We start from the raw sequence: 21,253 nt of genomic DNA, 5'->3' as shown, positions 1-21,253 counted from the left end.
ATTTAATTGGATGAGACTCACACATTGTCTAAAAAGTCCGCGGGCGACTATCCTAGATTTGAATATATTTTGCTATATATAGTAAAACAAAAATAGGGCAGTGATAAATCGACCCCATTTAACAGGAAACATTAGGGCGTGTGAATTAAGTTTTCATCTGCCATTAAACACCTTACAAGTGTACAACTCACAGCCCTAACGTTTTCCGTTAAAAGGGATCAATTTAAGATATATACAGGTCGATTTATCACTCCCCAAAAAATATCTTTCTCTTTACATACGGGCTAAACATAGGGAGTATTTTTAGTACATAACATCTAATATAACAAAACTTAAAAACCTTGTTAGAATGAATTGAATCGAAAAATGAAGTGTCCATTTCCTCATGTTAAACCCCAAAAACCTACAACACATTTGTAAGTCGTCTGTAGATGTGTTCCTTCATTTCATTCGCTGCTATGTGATTGTGTTCGCTAAATGATAATTACAAACACGCAAAAGCTTCTAATTAACTATACAAAATGTACACAATTTTAACTGTGTAAAACGAGATTTTATATGGTGTAAGGCCTTACAACAATACGGTAGGGGTACCGCCCTTGATATTTGATCCAACACAAAAACTTCCTCTTAGATAATACCAATGACAACAAATGACGTGTGCTCCCCAACCCCCCTATTTAAAATAGAAAATCTATGAGAAATGGGTTGGTAAACAATCCAATATGTTCTTGACACATGTAAAGATTGTTATAGATCCCATCAAACACATTGGTATCGGTATCATTCCCAATGTATTTTTTTGACTTTCACTACACATTGGTATCGATCGGTTTCATTCCCAATGATTTTTCTTTACTTTCACTTCTACTTCAAGGTCATTAGGTGAAGGATCACAGCATAAACAAAGCCATACATGCATAAACTATCCAAACCCACTCTGTAGTGAGTTCACACTAGATTTGTTTGGTGGGTTTCCAATGATTGCTATCAACGGAAAGATACATACACATGAGCAGGTTTCAAATGATGGTAATTTCGTTATTATGGGTCAATCGACAAAAGCAAGGTGGATGACTTTTGCATGAGAGAACAGCCACACGAGCTCAATTTTTAGCAAATTTTGTCTTATTCATTTAGTACTCATATGAGGTGGCAATTCTCTCATGCAAAAGTGAGCTGTGAAATTGCTTCCCCCAAAATGGTTACCAAAACCCTAAAAATAAAGATAATTGTGTTTACCATCGGAATTCTTGAGTTGTCATTTGAGGAGATAAGAGGGATAAAAATGGCATTTTAGAAAAATGATGATTATATAGTTTGGAGCTGAGGTTTATGTCACAGTGCTCTGATAGATACACCTCTTTGTTTGTTTCCAAAATTTTCTTCTGGTGCCGGGAATGCAACAACAAAGGAGATCTAGAGAAAGTCTAAATAAAGAAGTGGTGTATCTATCAAAACAAAGGATTAATTTGTCATATATGAAAGATAGAGAGAGACAGGTCCGACAGGAGGAGGAGGAGGAGAGAGACTTGAGATTTTTAAGAAGAGATGAATTCAACATTTGAACAATACAGGAGCTCTTATGAATTGGCGGTGGAATGGAGAATTCGGAGGTAGTCTTTATCACCTTTTTTTGTTGGTGGGTGTGGTTGAGAAAGTTGTGAATTACATATGCACCGTGGGCCTTTTGGCTTTGCAAAAGCAAGAAAATAATGCTATTGAATTGATTTAAATCTGGTTTTCAAGTCTTGGTAGAGGCAGAAGCAATTCCATCCGCATCTGTCCCTTCCATCTCTTAACCAGACTACCAAACCCAATAAAATAATGGACGGAACAGGGAAGATAAGACTACCAATGAAAGTGATTGGCAATTAGAAAGATGGAACAGAACATTTCGTGTGACTATGACTCTACAGTCTGATTCCTATAGTGCATGTTCATTTTGGATTTTGAGAATTGGTTTTGTGTACAAAACTGATTATCAAATGTAAATACAATTTTGAGCCCCACAATCAATTTTAGACTTAAAATCAGTTCTCAAAATCCAAAACGAACAAGGCCTAAATGTAAAAAGGATAGAGAGATGTGATTCGAGTCCTACATTCTAGTGTGAAAAAACTTTTAATTTTGGGCTTTCTCTTGGCGCTTTCTTACATTGATTAGAGTTCCTTTGCCTGGCCCTGTACCGACAATCAGTGCCCGATCTTCATCATACTTGTGGCCTTAGGTAGGCCCTACTATATATTACTGCACCTCGAAAATCTGCACCAATTGAGCCATTTGGCTGGTTGCGGGTTGGGCCATTGCTTGTATTTGCTCTTAATCGTCCATTTGTAAGTTGTTTTCCAGATAGATGGTTTGATTGTCCAAAAGGTGGCCAATGATCCATCCAAGGGTGGGCGTAGGGTCTACAGCATGGTTAGATGCTAGAAAGTAGGGCTGCAACTCGGGTCGGGCGGGTCGGGTTTTGGAGAACCCAACCCTACCCGAGAAATATCTCGGGTCGGGTCGGGTCGGGTTTTTTTTCGAAAAACCCACGATTCCCAAACCCGGCCCTACCCATGATAAATCTCGGGTCGGTTCAGGTCTGGTCGGGTTTTTTCACGTTGACGCAAATTTTTAAGGAAAACTCTTGTTCGGCAAGGCAACTCAACTCATAGAAGCAGAAATTACACTCACATTACACTTGAATCAAACAATGATGTAATTACACTCACATCACACTTGAATCAAACATTGCTGTAATCAAACAATGTTGTAATTACAATCAAACAATGCTGAATCAAACACTTGAATCAACTCAACTCATAGAAGCAGAAATTACACTCACATACAGTAACAGTGGGTGCGTGGGTTTTCACTTTTAACTTTGGGATAATTACATTTACACCCCCTCTAGTTTCTGACACATCCACTTCCACCCATATAGTTTAAAACGTGACAAATACACCCATGTAGTTTCAATTTGTTTAAGGTTTGCCCCCTGAGCTGAAGGTTCGTCCATAGATTGAAGGGTTAGGATGATCCGATGGAGCTGATTTTTTGGGCACACCATATCTATGTCAGGACCCATCAAATGAACGCTTTGGATCATCCAAATAATGTGGGCCTCTACCCGAATCCAAACACTACCAAAAAATCATCCAAATAATGTGGGCCCACATTGTTTGGATGATCCAAAGCGTTCATTTGATGGGTCCTGACATAGATAGGGTGTGCCCAAAAAATCAGCTCCATCGGATTATCCTAACCCTTCAATCTATGGACGAACCTTCAGCTGAGGGGGCCTACCTTAAACAAATTGAAACTACAAGGGTGTATTTGTCACGTTTTAAACTATAGGGGTGGAAGTGGATGTCTCAAAAACTAGAGGGGGTGTAAATGTAATTATCCCTTTAACTTTAACTAACAATAGAAAAAAATGTACATACTATAACTTATGAAACTCGGGTCGGGTCGGGTCGGGCCCCTTCAAACCCGGCTCGACCCGAGATTCATGCGGGCTTTTGAATGCTCAACCCGGCTCAACCCGAAACCCATGAAACCTAAACCCGACCCAGGCTATTTTCGGGTTGGGTCGATGCGGGTCGGGTAAAACCCGGCTCGAGTTGCAGCCCTACTAGAAAGTAGAAAGACACGCCTGGGTAAGCAATGTTCTTAATAGGCGCCATATGTCTGGACTGCAAATCCTTTCTCCCCAGTTCAAATCCGGGTGTCGCCTGATCAACAAAAGACTCGGAATCCCTTATCCTGCTAATAGAACTCGAAAAATTCTTGCCCAGCGGAAGCAGAGGCAAAGGGCTAGGACTGTCGATACTAGATTTTCAGAATCCCGGGGTTCTATAAAAAACTTTTGATTCGTTCTTAAAAAATTCGGGTGTGGTCCAAACCGGTACCAATATGAATAAAGAAACCCTCGCTTATTACTGATTACTGATAGGTTCGGGTCATTGATTTGATTTATCAATAGAATCAAATCAATAGTCAAATTCAATTGTGAGATTCATAACTACAAAAGTCAGGGATCAAAATCTTAGTATCATTTTCGTACTTTTTATAGCGCATTTGCTCAAGCCTTAGGAGAGAGCATTCCTTAGGTACATAACCATTAGAAGATTTTATATAAACTCTCTTCAAATTGCTAGAGATGAATCTATTGGTAAAATAGTATCCCCCCTCCAAAGAAACGTTTTGATTTTTAACCCCACCCTACCAAAGAATTTATTACATATGAACAAAATACATTACAGGGAATGTCGTAAGTATAAGATCTTAAGTATAGATAAAGCTCTTGAGTGTACGTCATTGGTTTATTAGGCTGGCATTTTGGAAGAGAGACAGAGCGGAATGTCTGCTAGAAGGAATCAGCCAACATTCCAAGAGTTAGTAATTTTGCTAATAGCCAACTTTGTTTAGGGTCATGATATACCACCTAAGTTCATCTTGACCCAATTCAACCATGATTTCTGCTACTTTACCCTTATATCAAAGAAACAAATCCGGTGAAAAGTGATGAAGAAATATGGGCCCTTAACGTGACGGTTGGAGTCCTTCAGATAAAGTTGTCTTTCGGGTAAATATCTTTTCACCAATGATTAGGGCCATAACATCAGCTTGATTTTTTAGGTCGCTGGGCATCCATGATAGAGCCCTTTGGGCAAGCAGTGGAGATCTTCGTACACATTTATTGAATCTGTGGGCTGGAGGAGAAAAAGGAAGTCTAAGGCCACTTTACTTTTGGTACATCTAGTCTAAGTAATAAATAGAAAAGGAAAATGATATGCAGACTGGGAACTGATGTATGCACTTCCTTGTTTTAGTGAGGCACCATGTGCCTCTTTTTGATAGGTGAGCCCGGATTTAACCTCCATGACCATTGACTTATTGAGCTAAGGCTCAATTCCTGCACTGTCTTAAACACTTTTCTGATTGACTGTGGGTAGCTTTTAGGAATTTGTAAACACCTTTAATGGCTAATTAGAGAGACGTAAATAAAGAGGAGTGCATATTTTCCGTTGGAAATACTAGACTTACAGGTAGGGCTCTCATAACTGAGGCTCCATAAATTTATAATCTCTTATATCTGATTGCTCGAATGATGAGTCAGTGGTGTTCCTATGTTGATAATTTTTACTTCCTTATTTCTATTACGAGAAAACATTATTCAAAGTACATATAAATGAACACCAATGCTGTTCAAAATAAATACAAGTGAATATTAATGGTGTTCAAAGTGCATCTTGTACATAGGTACATAAGAAACGTTCTCTGGTCTCTTTAGTGGAATATGTTCTAGCGGTCGCAGTAGCCATTGACTCTGGTTTGACAATGATGGCAATACACGCCAATGGTAGTAGATGCAGCACCAGATGGGAATCTGACAATGGTAATAGGTCACCCGATTTTTTTCATGTTAGACAAACGGTATAAAACTTAATCAACCAGAAACATGGGCATGACAAGGTAAGGGAAAAAATGCTTTAGGTTCTTGATGTACTTCAAGACATAAAAATTCCTTGGGTTCTTTGTCAGTATGCTTGTTGTGGAGATTTTATGGTGCTTTCTGGAAAGTTGTTTCTGAGAAGTTCAGTGCAGGATCGATGGTAGAATTGTTATTTGAGGTTGTTCTGATTTTGAAAGTGTCCTATGGTGTGGCTGGATGAAGCTAGCTTATATGCAGTCTTTTTATTTCTTCTTTTTTGTTTCCTCTTTTGGGATTCAGGAGTATGCTCCAGGATCATCATACTATGTAATCGATAGAGGGACTACTAGTCCCCATGTATATTTCATGTTATGAATATATCATGTCATTTTTCAAAAAAAAAAAAAACAACAACAACAACATGGGCATGACAAAGTTATAAAGTTGTACCAAGAAAGTGGCATTCAGTTAGGTGGTGATGGACAACACATATCTGATAATTAACTCTCTAATACCCTATATAAAATACAGCCAGTTATTAGAGCACTGATTGTACAGGAACCTAAAATATGAACAAAAATGACTAAGAAATACCTTGATTCAACTTGCTCAAAAGATAGGACTTGTATACATAAATGACTAAGAATTATCTTGATTCAACTTGCTCAAAAGCTAGGACTTATATACTGTTATAATTCTCTAGTCTCTACTTTTTGAGAATGCTAGATTACTTTTCTTAACACTGACTCCTAGTAATTAATTTTCACACATATTCATACCCTTTTGAAGGGATTGGATTTTTGCATTGACGAACAGTTCATCAGTATAGTGAAACTCAATCATGTCTTTGGTTAGGCAACCCTCTATTGAGATGGTGCTTGTTATCCACGTGTTGTTTCATCATTTTATGAAAATGTTCCTACTAGCAGTGTCGACTTCTTCTGTTAGAAAATTTGAGTTGATGGAGTTTGTCCTTGTTGAGAAATCTGCCAAAAATCTTCTTAACTAGACGAGGTTTTGTCGCATTGGAGCAAAATAATTTTAAAGATTGATGCAAGACTGTCTGTCAATATTTTGGGGATGACTTTCTTGGTCATCTCCTTTTGAAATGAAATTTGCTACCATACCAAAAAAAAAAAAAAAAGGCTTGTCGATCAATAATACAATATAGAGATAACACAAGGAGCAACTAAATCATCTCGTGAGAGTTTCATCCATAACCTCGTCAAATTGCGTGATCTTGGGCTCATTTAATAGGTAATTCAAAACCTTTCTACTAGTACCAAAATCTAATCCAAAAGAAAAAGATTTAATGGCAAACCCTCCACTTGCTGGGACTGAACGAACTATCCGAGTCGTCGATGCGCAGGTGTGAGACACAGCATGCTGGTATCAACAGTTTTCGTAGTGTGAAAGCGCTTTAATGAGCGAGATTTGAGGAATCAAAGTCCAAGTTTGTTGGTGAGCATAGTGATGGGAGACTACCTAGCTTGGTTGGGAGAGCATTTGTTGGGTTAAAGATTCGTTTGTTGCTAAATGTGACGGCCTAAATGGTGAACTATTGACCCTACTAATGGGCTACACATAGTCGGTGAAAATAGAAGTTGAAGAAAAAGGGACTTGTTCAACGACACACTTTCATGGTAGTTTGGCATGTATCAGAGAGATAGTAGTTGATTATCTTTGTTTCTATTTAATCTAAGAGGGGTCCTACTTTTACATTAGATCTGAATGGATATGGATTTCCTGCCATAGTGTCTAACTGTTAAGGGTCAAGAATTTCAACTTTACAATGCCATTGGAGAGAGAGAGAGAGAGAGAGAGAGAGAGAGAGAGAGAGAGGAGGGGAGGGGGAGGGTGTAAAATCTCTTCTTTAAGGTGATAGGATTTTATAGTGAACAAGTTCTTATTATTTTTTATGGAAATATATTTTATTTAAAATAAAACTAAGTCTGGAATGAAGAGGCCCCGAGGCATACCAAAATTTATTAAAACAAGAAGAACACGAGGACAAAACTCGCCTAGTCTAAAAATCCACTACCAGAAATAATTGAAAGAGCTTGCCTTGCAACTAAAATTTCAAGCAAACCAGAAAGACCCGGCCATTACGAAGACTTAAAACCCGAAGATTTTTCATGATGGGTTTCAATCCCGCTGATTTTGTTTCTTCTCCTTTGCCTAGACGTGACGTAGGACTGTCATTCCTCATCTTCTTCATTGCTCAGACCTGGTCGCGTCCTCGAGTTTTCCTCCTCTTCATTGATGAAGGAATTGACTGCACTGAAAGAAAAATAGCATAAAATGTTTTTTTTTATGGGGAAAAAATGTTCATAGATGGTGGAAAATTCATGAAAACGGTTGCACAATGATAAGTTGATAACCATTTGATAACTATGTTAAATGATGATTCGCGGTCAGCTGACATGGTCATGCTCATATTTTTATCTTTAGAACGGCAAGAGTCTAAGAAGTGTTGGTCAGATAAAATGGCAAGAGACACATTCTCATTCAAGGCTCTATTGGGTATAGCCCTCATTTTGCTGCTGAGTATTGTAGATCCTTGCCCAAATTCTGATTATCCATATCGTTTTCAACTAATTTTCCAGTAGAGCAAACCAGAGGCGATGCCAGAAATTTTGCACAAGGGGGGCAAAAATTATAGTAATTTTTTATCTATCTTAAAATTAAGATAGAAAAAATTTCTATCTAAAATTTTGCACAAGGGGGCAAAAATTATAGTAAATTTTGCACAAAGAAGGGAGATAAAAATAGTAACATTAAAATTTTAAACTTATTTTCTATCTTAGGGATATTGGAAAGGGAGGCATATTTTTTAAAAAGGGGCAAGTATAAAAATATATTAAAAAATTAAAGGTATATATATATTTTTTCCAAAAAATAAGGGGGGCAATTGCCCCCCTTTCCTTACAAGTGGCATCGCCCCTGGAGCAAACCTTCCTATGGTCTGGAATAGTACCCATTTTCCTTGGTTCAGATAAAGAAACATGCAGGCACCTTGATGCAGTCCTGGAAGGTGGTTTGATCCCAAAAAAGTTTTTGGGAGAAACGGTTGCTTGGTATTGCCGCACAAAATCCCATTTTTAGGAAGAAATTTAGATCAAAATTCTTTAACGGAATAAAAAAGTATTAATTTATTCGAAATTTCGGGAATTTTGGTTTCGGTACCATTTCGTTTCGTTCCTCACCAAAATTTCAGATTTCGGTCGAAATTTAAAACCATGCTAGCAAGTCCTCTGAAACAGGGACGGAGCTACATGTACCATAAGGGGGGCAGTTGCCCCTCTTGAGTTGGGCCAAACTCCTTAATAGGCCCAACTCAATTGGGCCCAGCCCCCTTCAAAATTTGAAGCCTGCCCCCCCTACGTATAAATCGTGGCTCTGCCACTGCTCTGAAAGACTGAAACTATGTTGAATAGATATATATTCACTAGGCTCAATCAGGGCCAGCTCGACCCGGCCGGGCCCAATCAGGGCATTCAGGGCGAGCTTGGGTTGAGGTTTATTAGGCCCTGACTCATGGTCAGGGCAGGCCGGCCCAATCAGGGCATTCAGAGCATTGCTTAAAAACATGCAAAGTTCATTGAATAGAGGCCCATGGCATTCTTTAACTATTTGAAAATAAACAAGTTTGGCTTTTCTTTTACTGGTTGAGAGGATATCAACTTATTTTACCTTAACGCAATTGTACAGTGATGGAGATAGCAAGGCTTGATGGCATTGCCTGAAAACATGGGAAGTTCATTGAATATTAAAATAGAAGCTGCAGAGACTGCAACATTGGATAGAGAACTATAATGCAAATTGTAGACAGATTTCTAATTAACATTGCTGAGCTGAATCCAACAACATACAAAATATAATAACGAAGAAATCAACGCAAACAATCGGCTCTCGGGCATAGCTCATGGAAGAGATCCAGCGATAACAAAAGGGGCCATTCAAAACAAAGCCAACAATAACAAAATGGAATCCTTGTAGGTTCAATAGAGATATGGTCCAAACTGCCATGCCTATGTATTTAGGGGAGGACACTGATGCATAGCAACCAGTTGCAAATTCAACTGAAAGTATACAAGATACAGATTTGAATTGCAGCAATCCAATACTACCAAAAAAATGGGAAGATCATACGGAGGATTATGAGGAACAAGGAACTGACTCTGCAGTTGATGAAGATCACCAGGACCAAAGTGAAAGATCCCCATCAGTCGGAGAAGAGATAAGAACTGCTGCCACGCAAAGCTATGTCTTGGAAAAAAATGGGAGGATGACTCGGCATATTACAAACCCCCCAGTAAGGGAATGCATAAGTATTTTACACCAGCCCATCAATTTGATTCACGATGGAACCTTATCCGTAAATCCTGATGAAATCAGGGAGTTGAAAAGAGCAGAGGACCTCGATGAGGCAAGGAGCGATGATACAGAAAATCAGATTTCTGATGAAAAAGCAGAAAATGAACAAAAGAAGAAACAAGAAGATGGTGAAGAAGACCGCCCCAACAGAAGAAAAAAGAAATCCCCCATCAAAGGACTTCTAAACCCCCAAAGATTGAGAAGCTGAGGAAGAGCATGAGAGCAAGGAAACTTAGCCAGAGGATGAAAGAAGTCTTTGATCCTTAGGGGCTAAAATGGGGCCCGGCTCTAGAGTTCACGTGTATTCTCTCTTGTTGTGCTTGTTTTAGTTTTGATATCAAGGGTATTATGTCCTTGTTTGTTCTGCCCCCTTCCTTAGCCATTGTTCAAAGGATTGGGGCGTCGTCTTCTTCTTTCTATTGTAACATCTTTCTTTAATCAATATACTGGTAGGGGTCCCCCTAACCCCATGATAATTTTTTATTTTTCTACAGGTTGGAGAGAAATCAAAAAAGGTTCAGAATGGAGAAAAGAACAAGCATGCAGATGAGTAAACAAATGCACACAAACCACTAAAACACGAACTGCATATTCGAAGCAAAATTTCACAAAAAAAATGCAATATGGTGGATGAATCCAGCCTTAGGAAGCACAGGATTTCGAACCAAATAGAAATCTCTGAACTGCTTCCCATTGAATCACACCATAAAAAAAAATGAATAGTTTACCAAAGGATCCAAGCAAGAAAAAAAAAGAAAAAGAGCATTCAAGCATGTAAATAAGATCTAAAAAATGAAACTAAGGCCCATGACATACATATCTGATTCAAAATAAAACTAACCCTAAATGAAACCCATCCTCGTCGTATCCCCGGTGATGCTCGGATTTTACTGCTGTCGGATTTAGTAGAGAGGGTCGGGGATCGGCGTTAGGTGAAACCCAAAATAACTACGTTGAATCTTTGAAGAAAAAGAAAAGCTAAGAGAGAGAAAGAGAGAGAGTTTCTGGAATGTATTTTTGAAGAGTTTGAGAGTTTCTGGAATGTTATGATTGTTTTCAGGTGAGCTTCATTCTGATCGTTAAAACCCATCTTAATGACTTGGGCCCTGGTTTGGGGATTCGTGGCACTGGCAGCCCGTTTACGAAGTTTCACCCTCCGAAGAAAATAGGTTTGTCTCAAAATTTGGATTTCCACAGAAAGTGTTGTTATCTCCTCCACATCTCCGGCAGAATCACCGACATCTGTTTCTTGTTGAATCAAGCAATGTTGCTTGAAGCATTACACCCTATGTATCTAGTTTGTTACCTCCAGCTCCTATAAATAGAGATAAAATAGGGTTAATGACGGGTAAATGGACTCTAGCCCATATGGGCCTACTATACCAGTCCATTATCTTACTGGGCTTATATTAGAATATGGGTTATATTATATACCCAACATTTCTTACCAACAGCTTTGGTAAACATGTGCTCTAGATGGACCCAAGTTTCGAGGAAATATCCCAACCAGATGCGTTCTCTTTGGAATACTATGATCAGTGGATATTTTCTGGGTTTGAGTTGGATGCTTTTAGTTACTTCCGAATGATGTTTTATTGTGGTGTTGTTCCTGATCAGTTTGGTTTCACTAGTACCCTTAAAGGTTGTACTAGTTTAGGAAGCATTGGTAGAGGATTACAAGCTCATTGGGTTTTAATCAAGCTAGATCTTGGTGACAATGTCTTTGTCGGAACTCGGAAGTGTTCTTGTTCGAGTTTTACGCTGAATATCATTGCTTTGATGAGTCCACAAAAGTTTTAAACAGTTTAAAGTTTTAAGATGTTTTGATCGATACAAAGATGTGTGTATTTGGGAAGAAAGGTAATTTTTAAGGAAGCTTTCATCAATTTATTCCAGGTCCCCTAATTCTGATAGCCACGCCCTCATTTTATTTTTTTAACTTTCTAATAATGGGAAATGATATCACCACTACCGTATTTTGATAATCGCACTCTCATATTATTAAAAAGTACAGTATCGCCCACACCATAGGATGATCCAAACCATCCATTAGATGGGCCACAGCCTAAATAGGTTATGCCCCAAAAATCATTTCTATAGGTTGATCCTAACCCTATGAGTCGATCTAACCATTCCATCCGATGCTAGACGGATCACTTCCTGATCGAAGCCTTCTTTGGATCCTAATCCCGTGTATGAAGCTCAAATCTATTCATTACAAAGTGGCAAGTGGCTACAGAGATCAGGGGTAACAAATTGGTCACATCGTGGGCCCCAATGATGACATGGACAGGCACAGCATAGGATCTTGACAAGTCATACGACTAATACCAGCTAGGAACAGGGTCTCACATCACATAGGAAACCCACATAATGCCCAAACCTTCAACCTCTTTTGCAATTCTTTCTTTCTAGGTTCCAAAGAACTGCCCTTCAAATCTAGCATGACATGTGTCAAGAATCGTAGTACCCCGACCCCCATCAAAGAAAGGCTAGAAACTCCTTTTTTGGCTAATTCAATGTAACAATATAAACGAAATTCCATATAGGCCAGACAGATGACCTTCACTCCGAGCAGGAGCAGGAAATGATCTATTAAATAGAGAGAACTCCACCTCTAGAGAGAGGATACAACAGATTCAAAAAAAAGAAGGAATGGGTGGATCTCTCCCATCCCCAACATGCTCCTATCAAGTTAGCTGATTATATTAGGGTATCGAGCCGTTTGAACTCTGAAGTTTAGTGTTCCGATTGTCTGGATCTCGCTCTCTCGTGTTCCAAGTTAGGGATGGTGCCTCATACCATAAATCTAACATCTTATCTCCTTGTCTAGTAAAGCAGTAGGGTCCTTGCCAAACCCCAGCTTACCCATCAGAAAAATTTCTTTCTTTCTATTAAAATGCCTACTTCCAAAAAAAAAACATAGGATGGGTAACAACAACAAAAGAACCAAGCACTGAAGTGAGAAAAAGAATGCCGAAAGCAAATTGTAAAAGATGCGCTTCTTAAAAGGATCTTTCCTAAAGACACAATCGATAGTCCTACGCGTTTTGGGATACTTGCAAAAAATGTTCGTTGTTTGCATATATGATTAGTTGATCTCTTTCGACGCCACCAAAATTAGACCTTGTTTAAATTTAACATTATTTTTATTTAGAGAAAAGTGTTTCTAGTCTGCCGACTAGAGATAATTTTCTAGTCCGGGGACCAAAAAACATGGGTCCCACCTTATTTGGGTGATGCAAAGCATTCATTTGATGGGCCCTAACATAGAGAGGGTGTCCACAAAAAATCAGCTATGTAGGATCATCCCAGCCTTGTGATTTGTGGAGCTTAAAATGGACGGCTATAAATCGGCACAAATCTGTCCAGTTTTTAGCTTCATAAATGAAAGGGTTAAGATGATCTTGTGAAGCTGATTTTTTGTGGACACCCTATCTATGATGGGGCCTATCAAATGAATTCTTTAGATCACAACAAAAAATAAAGTGTTTTTGGTCACCTGACTAGAGAATGATCTCTGGTCGGCAGACTAGAAACAATTTTCTCTTTCAATCTTCTTTGCAAATTGGGCATTCGGGCATCTTTGGAAGCTATTATTCGAATCATTTCTAAAAAACTAGACACGTCCCGTTTTTTCAGTTTGACTACGAAACCATCTATGAATTGATGGGATTCCCAAATCCCCAATCCAGCTGGCTTATATTTTTCAATTCCATATTCGAATTTTCCTCCCTGGAAATACAACGAAGAACGCGTAAACATTACCTCTCTCCGTCCGCCAACGAAAACTTCCCTGTTAAGAAACCTAAATAGGCCATTTATCTTCTTTATAAGCAACTCTCCAAGACTCCAACCCATACAAAAAAAATACAAGATAACCCTTCTCCAGCCCATTAAAAAAACAAACCCTCTCTCTTTCTCTCTCTCCATTTTTGCCATGGGAGTACGTTGGTTTAAGAAGGGAAAGAATTCATGGGGCTGGCCATGGAGATTCAGAAACACCGCGTTTCGATGGAAACACTTGGAATTTCACCGCTCATTCCTCGATGACATCCTATTCAAAATACTCTCTGTTTTAGAAGTTATAATCCTCATCTCCGCCCTCTGTTTCTTCTACCTTTGTTGCTGTGGCCACTTCTAATGTCCTCCCTCACCTCCATTTCCTCTTCATCTCGTTTTACAAGTTAACAATTTTCTATTATTTTACCCATCATTTCCTCCCCTGCAAAACCCCCCAATTTTCTCTAAATTTTTAACCAGGCTATCGAGAGTTGAAACCCTGTTGTTTGGGCCGTTGGAACGACTCCCGACCCAAAACCTATAAATCCGGACCCGGGTGGGCTGGGTCAAAATCGGAGTCTTGGGAATCAAAACTTAGCCTTCAATGGCATGGGGGAAGAGTAAGAATGGTTGTTGCATGCGGGTTGGGGGGGTTGTGATGGGTTTGTGATCGATATCTTACAGTTTAAACCCTTCAGAGAAATGTGAATTGATTTTAGCTTCTTTGGTCAAGGTTTGTGTCTCAAAAAAGTTGATGGTTTTGATTGTTTTATACTAAATTGTGGTTGTTCGAATGGGTGTGGTTGGGTAAAATATAACCAATTGAACTCTTACTCGTTTCATAATGTTTTACCAGTTCTTGCATTTATTGTTGGGACAATTTTTAACCTCATTTGGCTTAGGAAGCACTTGTTCTATGTTTTTCTTTAACCCCGAATTTATCTAGGAACCCGGCCGCACCTGAAATTTTATTGATAGAAATAAAAAAAGTGCAAGAGTAGGACATGTCACCTTGCCTCTAAAACCCATACAGAATACTAAAAAACCACCACACAGATACTAACTCGAACATTAGGAATGCTGAGCTGATCATGTCTAACAGCCCCCCCCCCCTCGTATCTTTTGAGAGCTCCAACCAGTTCCAACAAGTATCGTTAAGTCTAGTAGAACAAGCATGATTAGCCAATGAATCTGCAGCACAAATTGCCTTCTCTATACTCGTTAGATATGAAATCTGCAGCACAAATTGCCTTCTCTATACTCGTTAGATATGAAGCAGTTCATACTAGAAACGAGAGACAGTATATATTTGAGAAAATACTATATAGACCACGGATACCTATTGTTCATTTTAATGAGCTTAACCAAGACTTGGTCATCAGATTCAACCCAAATATTGGTGAGGCTTAAAGTTTTACAATATCTCAGCTTCATCTACTGAGGCTCTAGTTTCAGCTACCATATTTGGCTCTAGTTTCAGCTACCATATTTGAAGGTACACCGTAGTAATGAGCAAAAGCAAAAACAACCTTGCCAAAATAATATCTAACAACACCTCCTCCTCCAGCCAAACCAAGGTTCTCTTTAGATGCCCCCATCAACATTAAGCTTATATCAATTAGTAGGCGGCTTGCACCATATCACCTTCATGATTTTTTTGTATCATGGGTGATGCTTTCTTCTATTCCCAGCCGTGTTAGAGCCGAGCTTTCCAATAAGCTACATCTTCTAATTGGTTTGAACTCTTTAGCTAAGTGGTGCATTAATGCACCCCATGTCATCCGATGTGAGTTACATTACAATAATCATTTTCCATCCTTTGATTGCACCTCTCCTTCCAAATTTCCCACAGCAATATGGAATGAAGAATTCTAATAATGAACTTAAAAAGAGAATTAGTGTCTTTGGAAATTCTGAACCATTGTAAGAGCCTTCCTTCTAAAGACTGAGGATGAAAAAAGAAATGTTAAGGACATTAGAAAAGTACCTCCACAGTTCACTTTCCAAATTGCTTTCTATAAAGAGATGATTTATATCTTCAATACTACTTTCATCACAACAATTGCACTTAGATGCAAAAGCTGTGTGTTCATCTTGAACTCTGGCATCTACCGGAATAGCTTATGCATCAACCTCTACATGAAGGTACTTATTTTGGTAGGAATGAATTCACATACAGCCTTAGCCTAATCCTTTGGCTCTGCAGCATCCCCAATCAAGTTCTACGTCGTCTTAATTAAGAAAGATCCGTTATTAGAAGGGCACCAGACGAGCTCGTTGTCATTAAAAGTACTCTGGCATAAGACACACATGTTAATGTTTTGGCATGAATGTGTTCGTGCTTAGTCTAGGAGCAAATTTAGATTTCAAATGTGAGATTTATTCGTGTTGCTATGAATGGTTTGGTACTTAGTCTAGAGGCAAATTTTGATTTTATGGGTGAGGTTTATTGTTCTGCCATGAATGTAACCAATTGAACTTTTAGGCCATGTTTGGCCACCGTGAAAAATATTCCATGGAATATTTGTGGGGCTAGTTGTGATAGATGGGCGGGAGCACAGTTGGCAAAACGTGATTAGGCAAAAAAATGGGATGGGAGAAATTCAAGTCTAATTTGGTATTGGTTCAAAAAAATGTAGCGAAGAAAACGGATACAAGAAAAATGCGTTTAAAATTTTGTCATTTAAGAAATACAGAGGGGGTAAAGTTGGAAAGCTGGCAAAAAACCTGTTTAATCCATTGGAGGCATTTTTCTCAGAAAAAAAAAAAGGAGTTTCTTTTAATGTAGAAGCTTGAAACGGAGTACTAGATGGCAAACCAATGAAACATGGTTTTTTCTTCTTTAAAAACACCACTTAAAAAAGAGTTTTGGAGCAACCCCCCCCCCCCCCTCTCTCTCTCTCTCTCTCCTTCCTTCCATCCCAGCCCCTCACATAGTTTGGCAGCCCACGCATATTCCATGGAATAATCTTCTATGGTTGACAAACATAGCCCTGCAATAATAGCAAGGGCCAGGAATGGTAGGTTTTCTATAGCTATTAAGGACCTTATAAATGTAAAATTCTTGATAGCTATTAAACTCCTCGCACTTTTAAGCTTTTTCTTTATTTTGGCCTCTAACAAATTTATTCATAAAGCATGTATTCTTCACATGAATAATGCTGGCTTATAGTAGGTGTTTTTTAATGTAGTAAATAAAAACTAGACCTGGCAAGCAGGTGGGCCAGGCCGGCCGGGTCAACCCGCGGGTGATGCCGGTGCATGTCACATGGGTCGGGTCAGGAAATGACCTACATTTTTGCGGGTCAGAATTTAGGTGACCCGCGCGGCCCGCAGGCGGGCTGGGTCAACCCACGGGTCGCCCCCAAATTCAAACAGTCGTTTATTTTGGGAAATGTTATCACTGGATTTTGATGAGGACGGTATGGCTGGCACCGTGGGATGATCCAAACCGTCCATTAGATGGCCCACAGCCTAAATAGGTTGTGCCCCAAAAATCATTTCAATAGGTTGATCCTAACCCTCCGATCTATAGAGGGTTAGGATCAAGTGATCAACCCTCTAACATTCAGATCGGAGGGTTGGGATCAACGTATGGTGCCAGCCACAACCTATTTATATTCTATGGTGCCAGCCATAACCTATTCAGGCATCAAACCTTTAAAAAAATAGATTAGCATGACAAAATCACCACCCTTAAAAAAGCCAAATGACCCGCGGATTGACCCGACCCAACCCGTGTTTTTGCGGGTTGGGTCACCCGTAGGTCAGTTTTGATGGGTCACTAAAACTCAGACCCGTGACTGCAAATTTACGGGTGGATCGGTTCGACCCGGGGGCACGGGTCGCGTTTGCCAGGTCTAATAAAAACACACATTTAAAGAGAGGAATAATTCGGAGAGAAACTACAAAAACCCCTTATCTAAGTCTGTAAAGTAAATCCCGTTACATTGTAGATAATGCCTAACCAAATCCATCACATTCACCAAAAACTTATAGTGAGCAATTATTTAAATCATATTTCCAACAATTTAAAATTCAAACTCTAATTAGTGAAGTTAAAGTGTTTAAAAGGAACAAAATTGGAGGAAAATGTATTTAGAAGTGAGAGAATTAGACGGTTTTGTTGGATAACATGGATTTTGCCAAGGGATTTTTGGTCATTTTTCCTGTAATTTAACACTTAAAGGATTCCATCACATTGTATCACAGAAACATACTACACATGGACTTTTTGACCGTGGATGTACATTGTTCTCTCACGAAACCCTTTTGTGGGTTCTCTATCCTTGAGCTTCTAACCCATAGTTCTTTAGATATTGGAGATGAACTTCTCAACCTCTTTGTCAAGGGACCTCACTTTTTCCTTGACAATTATCTCCTAATGGTATCCATGGACCTATCACAAAAAGCCAACCGATTTCCCCATGCCATCTTGATCTCAAAATCAAGATCCAGATATGATGGATCATGAAGCAATGGGCATATATCAAATCATCGCTCAAATACATAAGCAAATAATGGTCGATGTAACATCAATTTAGGACGACTAGCAAAAGTCACTTTCTATGATCAATGTGAAAGGGAAAGTTTTGATTTCCATAAGATTGTTGAGACACACGGTATTAGTCTCGCCCTGAGCAAACATTCCATGTGTAAGAGAAGGAGTACGAAAACTAAGGTTTAGAGCTTTGATTCATCAAGGGCCTAGATCATCCAATCAAAGTTGTTGATTGCCATTATCCACACAATTCAAGGCCATATTTGGATCCAAAGTAAAGAAAATTAATATTTTCATAGAAAAACATTTCATGAAAAAACAAAATTCTAGGGTACGGTAGGTTTGCAGTTCTCCTCGAGGAAATCTTATTATTCTAGAAAAATAAAAACTATGAAAAATTAGCTTACCAAATAGGAAAAAATCGGGAAAAACTTTTCCATAGAGATGTCTTCTAATAAGCTCTACGTGCGTAAATTACGCATCCTTCCTCAAAGCCGCGTAACGTGCATAAGTTTTGAAAGTGTCCAAATCCAAAGACCGAGCAAATTGGCAACATGTGGGGGGGTCATTTTTTATTAGAATTCAAAAGCCTACGTTGACCGCTCTTTCGCCCTCCTTCAATTAATTAAATTAAATTAAAACAATAAGAAAACGACACACGTATAAGGTTTTAAACATAATACCTAAAATACCCTCAATCCCCAAAAAGGTTGAATAGTCAAGAGACACCAACCTTCCCAAATCCCTCGCCCCCCCTCCCAAGAGGCTAGAACAGAAAACCCAAGAAAAAGTCCTTCTCAAACCCTAACATTCTTCTTATCTCTACACAAAAAGAGATTTTTAGAATTCTCTTCATGGTCTGTTCTTTTTCTCTGCTCATAAAATGTTGGACCTGATCGAGCACGGAGGTTGTGGGCCCTCGATCTTTGTTGCCATTAATTCCATTATCGCCACCATCGACGGATTCATTGCCGCCCTCGCGTTCTCTCAGGTCGGTACTTCTTTATTCGATTCTTCAATCTTTTTCTTGTTTTTAGTTTTAGGGTTTTGTCATTTGTTTGGCTTTTGATTTTGTGGAATTGCTTCCTTCGAGTTAAATGACTGTCTTGCATTCCGTTTTATCTTTACTGTACGGAAAATAAAAGAAATGGAATCAGAGGGACTGATCACTTGATCAGTGTAAAATGCTCAATTGGAAAATTTGAAGTACAAAATGTAAAAACATAATCATAAAGTGGTCCTGCTTTTGTATATTTAAAGTAAAACATCTCTTTTCCTCTCTCTCTCTCAAAACACGATCATGAAGATGATTGATGTGTTTTGTATCCAAAACTCAAATCCAAATCAAAATACAAATGCATGAGGTATCAAACGGCCCCTTAAGAAATTATTAAATTCTTGTTAAAAATCAAATTGCTAATGTTTTCTTTCTTATGGCATGTGTATTTTACATTTTTACTTGAGGTGCTAGAAAGAAGGGAGTCCTTGCAAAAATCAAGTGAAAGGGAACTCCCCCATTGGCTGAACGTCATCATCCTCTTTGACTTTGCAGTCATTAGTAATGATAGATGGCGACGTCCAGCCAATGGGGGAGCCCTTTCACTTGATTTTTGCAAGGGCTCTCTTCAGTCTAGCATTCACCGTTTTACTTACATCGCAGTGGTTTTAGATCCTGTAAAAGGTTTCAAAATATCAGGAAGGCCTACATGGGTGTCACATATTCATGTGCTATATTAACTTTATACTGTCTTCTAAAATAATTACAATTGGTTTCGTGTGTATTCCATCAATTACTTCATGCTGTAGATGTACAAGCAGGTGAATGAGCACGTGATACTCATGCTGAGATTTAGATTATCAAGGCTTTTGGTTTAGCTTCATTACTTTCAAAATGAATTTAATGCACCATATGTATTGTTCTGTAGATGAATTGATCTTTTGCATATGAAGAGGTGTTGTGACCTATCTTATTTTGTTATTTCAGTTATTAAGGATTCACTTACGCAATCAACAAATTGGATGGACCCGCCAAAAGGTAAGTGATAAATGATTGTATTGCACATTATCCAATTTTTTATTCTTTCAAAACCAATTTCTTGACATTATTGGTTGTCTACTGTCTCTACCCATATAGATAATATAGTTGGATAGTATTAAAAATGCTGATGTGGGTCAAAATGCCTCGACTTGGCACGGATGTGGCCAAGAACACGGTTGACGTGGCTGAGTAATCGGTTGATGCGGTCATAACTTAGGAGAGTCAAAGGAGTTTTTATTGACTTTGTAGTGCAAAACGCGGAACATGGCCAAGGGAAAAGAGAGTCGACTCAGGGGAGTTCGCGATGACGCGGGGGAGTTTTAAAACTATGGTTGAATTACATCTTTTTTCTGAATGATGAAATATTTATAAAAAAAGGAGAAATACTCAACCGAGAGAAGGGAAAAGAACAACCCCAAATAAAAAAGAAACGATAAAAGAGAAGGGAAAAGAACAACCCCAAAAGCATCAAGGCAACAAATAATCAAACAATTGTAAAGACTAGCTTAAACCCTTATCGGACAAGATGATCAGTCTCATTATTAACCTAGCCATATATGATGAAAAGTAGCATCGTGCACCTCAACCATGTCCAAAGTTTCTTCAGTGGCATCAACAAATTTCCAATGATAAGGAATACCATCTCTAATACACTGGATCACACTAAGAGAATTATCTTAGACGATAAGCGAGTATAGAAGAATTTGGTCCACAATTCTGATCCCACTGAGCAAAGCCTGGATCTCCACCTTATTGGAGTTGAAAACTCCACTCGGGAGGGGTGCAACTCGGGTCGGGTTGAGGCCAACCGAAACTGAAACTAAGGGGCCATTTCTCCAACCCTAACCTGACTTGATCCGACCCGAGTCTCAACCCGAAGAGGGCCAACTGGCCTAACCCACATAATTTTTTTTCCAATCCGAACCAGACCCGAGTTGTAGAAGGAAAAAGAAATGAAGAGAAACAGAAAAAAGAGAAATGAAGGAACCAGGTTGCTTCTTCTGCTTTCTTGAGAAAAGAAGTTGTTGGCTACCAAGTTCTTGCACATAACACAACACAGAGAGCTCATAATCAATTTCATAGATATTTTTGAAAATGCATGAAATATAGGTGCCTAATAGAATATAAC

General features: G+C 38.8%; 1 protein-coding gene and 1 long non-coding RNA gene across 4 annotated transcripts in view; one reads left to right on the top strand and one right to left on the bottom strand.

The window, feature by feature from the left end:
- Positions 1-7,312: 7,312 nt before the first annotated feature.
- Positions 7,313-11,092, bottom strand: LOC143861736 (uncharacterized). Its single transcript, XR_013240006.1, has 2 exons — positions 10,644-11,092; positions 7,313-7,705 (listed from the first exon to the last, which is right to left on the bottom strand). It is a non-coding gene; the product is annotated as an uncharacterized LOC143861736 (long non-coding RNA).
- A 7,784-nt stretch (positions 11,093-18,876) lies between these two features.
- Positions 18,877-21,253, top strand: part of CAND3 (tobamovirus multiplication protein) — a 35,655-nt gene continuing 33,278 nt past the window's right edge. For all 3 annotated transcript variants that reach the window (XM_077371755.1, XM_077371754.1, XM_077371753.1), the window contains exons 1-2: positions 18,877-19,077; positions 20,071-20,121. In XM_077371755.1, the coding sequence (XP_077227870.1) occupies positions 18,970-19,077; positions 20,071-20,121 (159 nt within the window). In that variant the 5' untranslated portion in view covers positions 18,877-18,969. The remainder of the gene's footprint in view (positions 19,078-20,070; positions 20,122-21,253) is intronic.

Source organism: Tasmannia lanceolata, unplaced genomic scaffold, assembly GCF_043159265.1.
Source record: "Tasmannia lanceolata isolate RefF3 unplaced genomic scaffold, GAP_Taslan_0.1 ptg000037l, whole genome shotgun sequence".
Taxonomy (NCBI): Eukaryota; Viridiplantae; Streptophyta; class Magnoliopsida; order Canellales; family Winteraceae; genus Tasmannia; species Tasmannia lanceolata.
Note: the sequence above shows the minus strand (reverse complement) of the source record. Positions and strands in the feature narration are given on the sequence as shown.